The following is a 13,051-nucleotide window of genomic DNA, read 5'->3' on the forward strand; positions in this document are numbered from 1 at the left end:
CAATGAAAAATTTGCTTGCAACAGTATAGCACACACATAGTACAGACAGCACACATAATATAAATAAAACATTTGTACCATACATTGAAAAAACGTGCAAAAGCAGGACCTCAGTGCAATAAAAACAAAGAACCAATCAAAGTCAAGAGCATGGTAGTGCAAAAGGTGGTCCATAGTGTCTCATTGCTGAGGTGGGGTGACAGTTGTGCACTCAAAATAGGTAAGGAGCATTTGAGATTCTGAAGAGAAACCTGTGTTTCTTTGTTGGAAGCACAGAGAAACTAAGTGAAAATGGCAGAAGGAGCATACTCTTCTTCATTTCTGGTAGGATCTATGGATCCCACAATGGGTTTTTTAGTTAGCACATAGCCCACAAAAGGTTAAATGTCCTGATATAACTAAAAGTCTTATATAGGAATAGCAAGGTTTCAGAATCACAGCTAAGTTGCAATTTGTTTTGTTATTCTGTAGTTATCTCTTTCCCAGGTTTCTTCTTGGTATCCAAGTACTAACACTTCGAGAAGGGGAACAATGCAGCAGCTGTTTAGCTCTCAGAATTTATCTTTCTCTGTTGCTTCACTCCAGGTAGGAGCTTTAATAGGTCACAAAAAAAACTTCCACATTTCCATCTCTATTTTCTGGTTGAGCTGTTGGTTACTTTAAGTCATAATGTAAAATTTACAATAGCTTTGATTCAGTATGATAATTTTAGCCACTTTAGGCATATTATCCTGTGAGAGCATATTTAGAGCTCCAAAAGTTCCAAGTAAACTCACTGAAACAGTAATAGCTACATAAATAATATGCATATCATTACTTGGCTGAACAAGGGAAAATCGTCATAATTAGTGGTTGTTGCTTTGTAAATAAAGCAGGGAAGAGTTTAATCTATTGACCTGATTATATCAGCAATCACAGTTAAGTCTAAAAAAAGGAGATAAAAATTTACTTGCACAAATAAAAAAAGCAATGCAGTTGAAAAGCAGGTTACTGTAGAGCAGAACAGTTTGCACTCAATTCTGGATGCTTAGTACCTTTTGGTAAGTTCATCACCTCATCTTTTGCTGTGATTTTCATTTTCCTTAACACAAGGATAAAACTCCCCTAAGTGACATCAACAGCATTGCAACACACAATATTTAGCTGTAGTTAGAGTTTCAGTCTTCCTGGTCTGAAAAATTAAAGCTCACACTTTAGTTGGGTTGTACTAACTTTTACTAAATTTGTTTCCCTAACATTTTATTATATATGCCTGTCAAAATGCCTCCTAAACATTGCTATTACATATGCTTTCTCCACTTCCTTGGCAGTGTTTTCCAGGCATCGGGCACTCTGCATAAAAAAAAAGCTTGTCTTTTAAACCTTTTTGAACTTTCCTCCTTCTACCTTAAAGCTAAGCCCTCTGATATGTGACATTTCCACCCTGGAAGAAAGACTCTATCTACTCTACCTATGTGTCTCATAATTTTATATACTACTGTCAGGTTGCCCCTCGGTCTCTGATGCTCCAGAGAAAACAACGCAAATTTATACAACCTCCCTTTTATCTTTTTCTCTCTAATCCAAGCAGCATCCTGGTAAACCTCTTCAGCATCCTCTTCAAAGCCTCCACAACCTTCTTACAACATAACTTCTCTACTTTTACAGTCAGTGCCCTGATCAGTGAAGACAAGCTTGCCTATCTGTCAAAGAATCAGAAACTCCAAGTATATTGGTTGTCCTCACTGAGAATTGTGAGATCCCAGAACTCTAATACATGTTGACCACCAATTTTCCAGCACCCTCGGTTCCTGAGCCTTGCTGGATTAATGTTTTTACCAGATTAAAAGAGGTCATGCAATAATAATAGCAAAAATGCACTGTAGAAGCTTAAAGCTTTATTAATTAAACAAAAAATAATGTAAATTTATTAATTGCTGTGCTTACAAAGAATGTTGCTTTTTGGTTACCTTTTTAAACATTTCATCCAGGTGAAGTTGTTTCATAAGTTTTGATCTCCCTGTGTAATTTTTGTTGCATCAAATAAAAATTGATTAGCTCTTGTTCCGTCACAAAGGTACGTTTCTCTAATCATTTGATTAAATCACCCTACAACTCAATTAACTTGTCAATAGTAAATCTTTAAGTTTCATCCATTTCATCATCATTGCTACCATCTTCTTCACTTGCAGTGTTTTTATCAGCATTCAGAACACTGCCTATAATTTCTGAATCCATAAGGTGATGCACAACAGGTGTTTCGTCGTTGACAATGATCCACTCATGTAGATTTGCTTCATTAAGACTACTTGCTATATCTTTGAAAGGAGGTCCTGTAACACTTTTTGCACACACAAGCAAATCATAAACAACTATTTTCTCCTTTGGTACACAAAATCCTGTAAAATCATCGTCAAGCTTTTCTTCAGGTGCACTAACAACATCAAGGCAGGCCACAACTTATGCCAGCTATTCTTTCGTGTTGAAGGTTTTACCTTCTCCTACCCTTGAGCAGTGAACCAAAGAATGTCCTTCATGTTAAATTCATTAACAAATGTCTGTACAGAATTAACAGACGTTTCATGAAAAGTGAGCGATACTTGGCCTTGTAATTGGATCTGAATTAAAAGGAGTACTGAACCATCAGTTTCTGGAAAATGGGTGGTCAGCCTGTACAGTCTTACATGTGCTTTGAATGCTTTTCCCACAGAGATCAGGGTCAATGTAATTTTCAGCAATGTAGCTTCAAGATCTTTCCTGGCTGCTTATCTCATGGTTCACTGCTCAAGGATGCATTAGAGAATCCACCCAAAATTTCACACTCAAGGAGAGGAGACTTCATCAACTTCTCCTTCGGTCCTCAGGAGCAATCAGAGTGGGCAGACATCTGCCTTCACTGCAGGTATTCAGAGACAGTACTCATGTTCCTACAGAAACTTCCCTGCCAGCTTGTCTGAAAAGGGTTAAGAGTTATGGCTGTATCCTCAGAGAGTTTGCATAACCCCCTTGCCTCATGGGACATGGTTCTTCACCCCTGACTCCTTAGCAGGATTTTCCCATCACTCATCTTTATAGCATCCATCCATTCATTGGCATAGAATTATTGAGGAAACAGGCCATTCAGCCCATTGAGTCTGCACTAACAGCCCCCCATTCATACTAATCCTAGATTAATCCATTTTCTTCATTCTCCTTACATTCCTGAAACCTCTACCTATATACTACCTAGAAGCGAGCAATTTGTAGTGGTCAGTTAACCTGCCAACTGCATGCCTTTGAGATGTGGGAGGAAACCAGAGCACCTGGAAGAAGTTCAATTCACACATGGAACACTTAAACTTGATATAGACAGAGTGCGTGATACTGACAGAGCCCAGGTTTATGATTGAGTCTGGTCTCTGGTGCTGTGGGGCAGCTACTCCACCTCTCATCTGAAGAAGTGTTGCTTATTTACTGGTACCTCACTTCACCTTTTTGTATATCCCTAGGACCAAAAGTGCCATATGAATCAGGTGCAGAATGGGTCTTTACTTACTATGGCCTCAATGGCCAAAGGCCAAGAACACATGAGAGTTGCACTCTACAAAGTAGCACTAAGCAGGGTGTAGGTCTGCCCCTTTATAAAGTACATGAAGAGATCCCTGTGTTACATTGCAATGACCATGATAGTGACTGTACGTCAAAGGGGAAAGCTGTACTGAAACAATCAGATTGACTGCAATGTCACATTGGGAAACAGAGCGTACTGCTCCATGAACTTTGCTCTTTATGCAACTTCCACATACAGGGAGAACATTTATTCTAATACCACAAGTAAACACAAAGCAATTTTTAGGCTTACATATTCAGACCATACATCTATAGTACCAATCACATGACTAAAATACTCTTGTATAGTGTAAGTGGATTCTAAACTGATTTGACCAAGCTTAGATTATATTTAAATATTCATTAAGCTACAAAATTTATCATTCAGAAGTGAATTATATTTTTTATAATACACTTAAAATGTAATTTCCCAATGTTTGCATCAGCAAAAGGTTGTGTTCAAATGAACCAACTAGTCCAGCAGAACTTGAAGGTTGCTTGGTAGATTTTATTGAGTTAGCTAAATTCAAGACAAGATTGCCAAAGCAGTTCAAAAATTAGTTTAACCACCTTGGCTTAAGAGGAGTAAAATTCATTCATGATTCTTGCCTCTGCTGCCTGTTATCTAAGCCTAGCAAGAAATCTATGTTTCAACTGTGGTGAAGTGAATTGTCTTTGTTAATCTACACATATGTATGCATTACTTGGCAGGACTCAGATATGAAGCACCACCTGGGTAATTGATACTGCAGGCTGGAATTTTAGACTGGTAACCATTTTGTAAATTAAACCATTAAGAAGCATTGTTCCATAGATTTTGGTTCTGTTTTGTCTAATAAAATGACTGTTGATCATTCCCTACCAGAACAATGTGGACAAGGACAGTAGCTAATATGACTGCAGTGCCCCTAAAGATGAATAGCTTACGGACACTTGCTCTGGGCTCCCTTGAATAAGGTGCTGAAGAGCACTTAGGCTGTCTAGATAAGTAATACGACCTGCATGAATTCTTCTCAGTCCTAAAATGTATTTATTCTGGCACTGTAAAGTTATCATAGAACCCTGACTACTTTGCAAAAAGAACATCCTGTTAAAACCTGAGATTAGGCTTGGTATGACTCTACTTTGGCTCCAAATGTTTTATTGGCTTTGACACTTAGGTTTAATTCCAGCTAAATCTGGTTTAAACGTGCAAAGAATCCTTTGAAACCCCTTGCAAGTTTAGAACTTATTCAAAATGGAAGTCAAAGTTTTGAGCATACATATGCTCAGTCAAGAGATTTGTGTTTCAACTGTGGTGAAGTGAATTGTCTTTGTTAATATACACATGTTTGTGCATTACTTGGCAGGACTGAGACATGAAGCACTACCTGGGTAATTGATACTGCAGGTTGGAGTTTTAGACTGGTAACCATTTTGTAAATTGAACCACTAAGAAGCATTGTTCCATTAGATTTTGGTTCTGTTCTGTATAATAGAATAGCCATTAATCATTCTCTACCAGAACAATAAGTGTAGTAGAGTGGTATTTTGATATACTGTATGTATTCCAAATGAAACATTATACGTTTTTAAACAAATGATTTTACACAAGAATGACTTTGCTAGAGAAAATAAAATGTTCAACTACGTTTCCAATAAATTAGAAAGCGATAGTTGCTTTATAGATCATTCAAAATATTCAGATCTCATAAGCCTCTATGCGTATCATAGTTGAGTTGAAGACTATCTGTGATTAATTAGCCTGAAGCAGTATGCATTTTTCACTGTTAATCACCACTACACAATAGAACTGTTCAATTGGAAATCTGTTTGTAAACAGGAAATCGAAACTGTAATAACTGACTGTTTCATTTCTGCAATGCAATCTCTCTCACTGCAAAAATAAAGGTCACAAAGCCATACAGCAATCCACGTCCATGCCACCCATCGAGTGCCTACTTATACTGTTCTCATTTATCATCACTTCATTGCTAGCCTCATATGACTTGGTGTATTAACTTGCTTATCTAGTTTCTACTTACGTGTTCTGAGACTCTCGACTTCCACCACACATTCAGTTAGTGTATTCCTGATGATAACCATCCTCTGGGTGAAAAAGTTCTTCCTCAGGTCCCCTCTGAACTGTATATCCTTTGTCCTAAACACATACCCTATAGTTTTAGAGAGCTCAGTTATCTCTCAGCCTCCTGCGCCCCAGAGAAAACAACTCAGCATTTAACGGTCTCTCTTCTTATCTGAAACACTTCATCCTAGTTAACATTCAGGCAAATTTTCTCTGCACCCACTCGAGTGCACTCTCATCCTTCCTAAAACATGGCAACCAAAACTGTATACAATATTCTAGCTGCTGCCTAACCATGGCTTTATAAAGCCTTACCATATTAGATATATCAAACTATGTTGTTTGAAAATATCCTGAACGCATGTTTTTCATGGATGATTGGTTACAAGATCAGAACAAACATGCCGTGAAATTAGTTGGTAATAAATTTAAAGGGGTACCTCACAAAGAAAAACCACAGGCACTATCTGACCTACTGAGTATTTCCAGTATTTTTTTAAACTAGAAATTCACACAAACTACAAATACATCAGCATTCAAGAGGTTTTTGGGCTGTTGACAAGGAGAGGTCCCATTCTATTCTTTCAAAGTGGCACTATTTTAAAGATTAGTATAATACTGCATTCTGCTCCTGTGCTGAACTTCCCTGAGAATGTTATAGATGTAACATTCAGGTTTTTATGAATAATAGAACCTCTTGTGAAGTATAATCACTGGAACAATGGAATGGTAGTTCTCAAATACAGCCCGAGACCGAATGGAACACTGATGGAAATTAGGCATCTGACCTTCAAGTGTATTTTGTATGTATGCATTTGTTTATTTTCTGCCATCCTGTGTAATAGATGTTTTGTTTGTTCTTCTAATCCAAAGTTGTAACTTATTTCTGTAAATATCCATCAGTATTAAAGATTAAAAGGCTCATTTATTATCCAAGTACATATGCAGTATACAACTCTGAGATTCTTCTTCTCCAGATAGCTATGAAACAAAGAAAAATCATGGAAGTCGGTTCAGAGAGAAAAAGCAAACTCACCCCTCCCCACACAGAGAAAAAGAACAGCAACACTATAATCAACCCTCCCCAAACTCCCCTCCCCGCATACAGAATGCAACAAGAACATTGGCCCCAAAACCCCCTCTCCTGCATGAAACGCAACAAGAACATAGGACCCTAAATCTCCTTCTCCCCACACAAAAAACTAACAAAAACACTTAAAACATTAACCTCCCCCAGAGCCCTCCTCGCTCTGCACAAAACTCAACAAGAACAACGATCCCAAACCCCCCTCCTGCCGCACAATGTAGAGCTACCAGGACTTAATGTTTCAATCTCTATGGTAAGTTGGCACTCTTGATGTTGGCAGTGGGCTTGGAGTGGTGACAAGGATGGAGGGTAAGTATGTCATCGGGGTCATCAGGTGAGCACCCTCCTTCTTTGACGTTTCGTTGATAAGCCCACGACGTCTCCAGAGGGCTCAGCGGTGCTACCTAGCATCCCAGATATACCCACCTCAGTTCAAAAGATAAACAACGAGAAAGAATGGGTGAACACATAGAATAGAAAGACCATAAGACTGAAAAAGTCCATAGTCCATAGTCCAAATCCATAAATGCAGAACCTTGGTAATATCCTCCAACATTATCGAAAGAGAGAGACACTGCTCGAATGCAGAAGCCTACCCTCTAGACACAGCAATAGGCTACACAGGCTCCTTTTCCGGCAGCAGAGAGATCCCATCAGCGAATAAAAGGCAGGTAGTTGGTGCTTTCATTCACCTCAATGTTTCAATCTTCCTTATTGTTTTAATCAGAGAATGATGGAAGCATTAATTGGTGAAATGGAGTCAAACCTTGGTCTTGTAGTTTCTTCATCTCGAAGTTCATACTCACTGCTTCCCAGAATCTTCTCAGAAACAGCAAAGTGCTAGATCACTCAATCAATCTCCAAATTGTAAATTGCGGGCTCTTGTTTATTCTTCTGATCCAAGGCTGTAACTTAGTTTTGTAAATATCCATCAATGTTATTGGTGAGTACAGTGGAATTAGTACAATAATGTAATTTTGTTGAAGTGCCATTCTGTTAAGTGAATATTTGAAGTAGAAGGATAGATTTCAGTAAGGCTATGGAGCATAAACTCCTCTCTTGGGTAATAATAATAATAAAAACAATGAACAAACACTTTGTAGAAGTTTGTGTAATTTGCACCTGAATGTGTTGAGTGTTGCGATTCCATTGGTTGGCTGAGTTTTTACTAAATTAGTTAGAACATTGGAGAGTTTTTGACACAAACAGGCCATTCAGCCCAACAAAGCTTGCCAAATGCCTGTTTACATAGTGTGTTGAAATAACTATCACGTTTATATTTGTAAGTTTCTATGGTACTACTCTCAACTACACAACTCACTGTGTAAAGAAATGCTTCCTGATGTTAGACTGAAATCTCCCTTTAACCAGTCTCCACCAATGACCCTGCGTCCTTGATGAGGGATAAATTTTGAAGTAGCAGCTGGTATCCATCTTACTTACACCCTTAATGATTTTGAACACTTCTATCATGTCTCCTCTCATTCTACATATACTTAAACTAAAAAGATTTAATTATTTCAATCTTTCTTCATTGCTCATACCCAGCAGAACTGGAATGAGTCTAGTCACTCTTCTCTAACTCTCTCCAGTGCCTTTACATTCCTCACACAATACAGAGACTAAAATTGTACATAGCACTCAAAGTGTGGTCTCACAAGTGCATTATACAGCTTTATGAGAACGTCTCGACAAGAACTCCACTGAACACATTATACAGCCCAACGTTCTATTAGCCTTCCTAATTGCTTCTGTGCATTGTCTAGATATTGAGAGAGATGAGTCTACCACAGTGGTCCCCAACCTCCGGGCCGCGGACTGATACATTGCTGTGAAGAATACAGCAGTGCAGCGGTAGCCGGAACGCACCCAGCACATCTTTAAGAAAAAAGCTGACTAAAAAAACCGGCTACCGCCACACCGCTGCATTCTTCGCGGCAATGTATCAGTCCACGGCCCGGAGGTTGGGGACCACTGGTCTGCCAGGATGCCCAAATCCCTCTCATACAGTGCACTTTCTAACTCAACCCCCCATTGCATATTTATAACTAGTATTTCCACTTCCTATATGTAATACTTCATATATTTACTTACATTAAATTTCACCTGCCATCTGAAATTTAGCTGCCCACATTTGGGTTTTGTTTCGATCTAACTATTGATTCTGCTGCCTGAGTGTTATCAGCTGATTCCCCTGATCTTGTGTCATCGGCAAGCTTTACTAGTTTACTTGTTATATGCTTATCCAAATCATGAATGTAAGTTAAAAACAGCAGCAGCCCCAAAACTATTCCCTGCGGAACTCCACTCCAGCTGTGAAAATGATCCTCTCATCTTAATTCATTGTTATCACTTTTTGAGCCAACTCTGCACCCATTTGCCCTGATTCACTACCTCCTACAATTTGATTATTAACCTCTCTGTGGGGTACCTTGTCAAAAGCCTCTGAAAATCCAAATACATAATATCAACCACTCTATTGTTAACATAAATTTTAGTTGTCTCTTCATAGAGCTGCTGTGTGTTAGTAAAACATGATTTCCCCTTTCTAAACCCATGTTGTCTTTCTGCTAATATACCTGTTCTTACCAGCTGCTTTTCCAGCTCATTCTTTATTATTGTTTCCATTATCTTACCTACAATACACATTACGCTTATGGACTATAGTTACCAGGGTCAGTGTGGTCACCCTAGCTGTCGGGTCGTCAGTGAGGGTTGATAAGTATCTGTCTACTTCAGCTTATCAGAGAGAAAAATCGATATTGATGAGTGCTGAGTCTGACAAAAGTTAGAATAATGACAAAAGCAAATAAAAATGCATATTAAATAGAGATTAATTAAGATTGGATTAGTTAAGAAAGATAAACCAAGTAACTAGAAATACTCTTTTAAATACTCTGACGATATTTAAAATTTTTAGGATTGGTACTTCACACTTTAGATGGTGGGATGGAGATAAGTCTCTCCCATAGGAGGTATAAGTTGCTCCTTCCCTCTGCTAGCCTGCAGGCCATCCTTGGGCAAGGTGTAGCACCTACTTAGCCCCCCATTCAGGGTCACATGAAGCAATGAGAGCAGGTTGTATGAGTAGCTGGTGCATATCACAAGTCCTGGTTATGCGACCAGCTGTGACCAACTCAAAATAAACAAGAAAGTATAAAGTAAGAAAGCACGATATCTCTGCAGTCACTGATTCAGAGATTGCCAGACAGACAGTCTGTGAAACGTATTGATAATGGCTGGGGTTGCCCATATGTAAAGACACTGACCTGAAGAAGGCAATGGCAAACCACTTCTGTTGAAAAATTTGCCAAGAACAATCATGGTGTTTAGACCATGATCACCCACATCATATGATTATGATGATGATGATGACTCCACAAGTGTTAATAATATTTAATCCTTAGGAGGTTTCTGTAGCAAATATGATTAACGATTATGTCAAAAGCATACTTAGGCCGGAATGATAGGATATAACTAACGCACTGTAAGGTTTCACTGCTAATATAATGGCCTCCCTGTAATGCACAATTTCAGTCCTTATCTTCAACATTAGAACAGAAATATAAACTCATTCTGAACGTTTGAATGGGAAACAATAAACACGGAGAAGTCTGCAAATGCTGGAAATCGAAAGCAACACGCAAAATGTTGGAGGAACTCAGCAGGTCAGACAGCATTAATGGGAAGCCATCTGGTAGTCTACTTGTGCAGTTTACAAAGGAGGACTGAGCCATTTTCAGATTTACCCATTGGAAGTTGCTTTTCATATTGCACTTAATTTTAGTGAATGCTAATAGCCCTATCGTTGCTTTTGCCACAAAATAACAAAAGCCAATTAAAGAAATGGAATGAACATTGGCAACACGAGGAAATCTGCAGATGCTGGAAATTCAAGCAACACACACAAAAAAATGCTGGTGGAATGCAGCAGGCCTGCTGCGTTCCATGAACATTGGCGATCTGACTAATGGATTAAGTTTGTTAATGACTTTTATTTTATGCTCATGAATATTAATGGTTTTCAATGCTTTTTGCTGTTACCCATGCTATATTTAAGCCAATTTTATGTTTACCTTCACCCCGGGCACAGGTGGAATACTGTTGTAAATTAAGTGTGTATTTTGTGTATATACATAGAGGCCATTGGTCCCACACACTGTCTTCAAACTTCAGTATATGTAAAGGTCATTTTAGAATAGTTTATGCTGAGATATCTCTTTTTTTTAGGAGGAAACCTGCTCTGCATCACTACCTCCAATTTGCCCCGTGACAAACTTCGTCCATGGCCTACTGTGCTGCGTATATCTAAATGCATGTCTTTTTCCAATGTAGATTGGTGTAGAGCAGAGGATAAAGCATGTTGTAGATCTAGTCAATGTCAAAAATCAAATTGTATAATGTTGTTTTTATGTTTTCCTTGGAACTTACTAAAGTAGTCTAGCCAACAAAATACTGCAAAATCTAGGTCATCGTTTATATAGCAGTCTTTTGAAAGTTACATGCAATATATAATTGAATTTGATTTTCATATACATCTAGGAAGCTCTCCAACGAGGCAGCATCATTTATATGGACTCAAATGCAGGTCCAAGTTCCCCTTTGGTTGAACAATTGCGAGAATTGTCTATTACATCAACCCAGCCACCAATCATGGCCATGGGAACAGAGATTGGAGGGTAAGGATTTAGTTCATTTTGAAACTGATCTGATTAGTTTGAGATTATAACTCCCGAAACAACAAACCTGAAATTATAAACTGGAGGGTTGGCTATTGATACAATGCTTTGGCAATGAAGATGTGTAACTATTTTTTTTGTTTCAGGCTCTCAATCAAAGAATTTGTTCAAGATCAGTTCCTGTTGTTAATAAGGAGCTTGAGCTGATATTTTTAAGAGAATTGAGGGATACAAAAGAACTCAAATCACAAACAAGAGAAAATCTGCAGATGCTGGAAATCTGAGCAACACACACAAAATGCTGGAGGAACTCAACAGACCAGGCAGCATCTATGGAAAAAAGTATAGAAAAATGTTTTGGGCTGAAACCCTTCGGCAGGGTTTCGGCCTGAAACGTCGACTGTACTTTTTTCCATAGATGCTGCCTGACCTGCTGAGTTCCTCCTGCATTTTGTGTGTGTTGATACAAACTAATAGATTTGATTGTTTCATTTTTATGGAGTTAGGCTAGCTGTCAATTATCATCCATTACAAACGTACTGACACACGATTGTCTCGACTACTTTGTTACATCCTGTCACCTGTAAGGACTTTATTACATTTTCTCATTGCCTCCGTTTCCATTGTATTGGCTATGGCCATGTGACTTACCTTACAGGGGCATCTCAAACATTTCCTTAATTTCTGAACTGTAGCTTCCCACTTGCCACTGCTATTGAAGCCTAAAACTACATCTCATTTATTTCCAGTCTTCTGCTCTCACCTCTTCTCCTCTGGGATTGAACAAGGATAGAGATCCCCTGGTTCTCATCTTCCACCCACCTGCCTCCTTATTCAACAGATTATTCTCCACAATTTTAGACCATAGACCATAAAACATAGGAGCAGAATTAGGCCATTTGGCTTATCGAGTCTGCTCCGCCATTCAATTATGGCTGATCCTTTTTTCTCCTCCTCAATCCCAGTTCCCAGCCTTCTCCCCGTAATCTTTGATACCATGTCCGATCAGGAACCTATCAATCTGTGCCTTAAATACACCCAACGGTCTGGCCTCCACAGCTGCACATGGTAACAAATTCCACAAATTCTCCACCCTTTGAGGAGGAGAAAATTTCTCCACATCTCTGTTTAGAAAGGGCGCTTCCTAATCCTGAGGCTGTGCCTCCTTGTCCTAGACTTCCCCACTATGGGAAAGATCCTTTCCACATCTATTTTGTCTAGGCTTTTCAACATTCAAAAGGTTTCAGTGAGATCCCCCCTCATCCTTCTGAATTCCGGTGAGTACAGACCCCGAGTCATCAAGTGTTCCTCGTCTGATAACCCTTTCATTCCTGGAATCATCCTTGTGAACCTCCTCTGGACCTCACAATTTTCACTTCCTTCAAAGAGATTTCACTAGCAGATGTACCTTTCCCTCTCCTCCCCTATCAGATTTTCATAGAGACCCTTTCTTTCATTACTCCATGGTCCAATCTTCTGTTCTGAGAGACATTACTTGTCTCCCACCCTCCCTACAGCTTTGCAAGTTTCCTTCATCTCTCTTTCTGTTTTCACAACCCACCCACCGCCACACACACTTATGGTTCTTAGCTCTGTGACTTCAGGCAATGCAGTACTTGTCTTTTCACTTCTTCCCTGTCCACCATCCAGGGA

The 13,051-nt window shown here is 39.0% G+C and overlaps 1 protein-coding gene across 2 annotated transcripts in view; it reads left to right on the forward strand.

Moving 5' to 3' along the window:
- nphp4 (nephronophthisis 4) overlaps positions 1 to 13,051 on the forward strand; it is a 427,697-nt gene that overhangs the window by 274,413 nt on the left and 140,233 nt on the right. For both annotated transcript variants that reach the window (XM_063033463.1, XM_063033464.1), the window contains one exon: positions 11,262 to 11,398. In XM_063033463.1, coding sequence (XP_062889533.1) covers positions 11,262 to 11,398 — 137 coding nt within the window. The remainder of the gene's footprint in view (positions 1 to 11,261; positions 11,399 to 13,051) is intronic.

The sequence above is a fragment of the Mobula hypostoma genome, chromosome 25 (assembly GCF_963921235.1).
Source record: "Mobula hypostoma chromosome 25, sMobHyp1.1, whole genome shotgun sequence".
Classification (NCBI taxonomy): Eukaryota; Metazoa; Chordata; class Chondrichthyes; order Myliobatiformes; family Myliobatidae; genus Mobula; species Mobula hypostoma.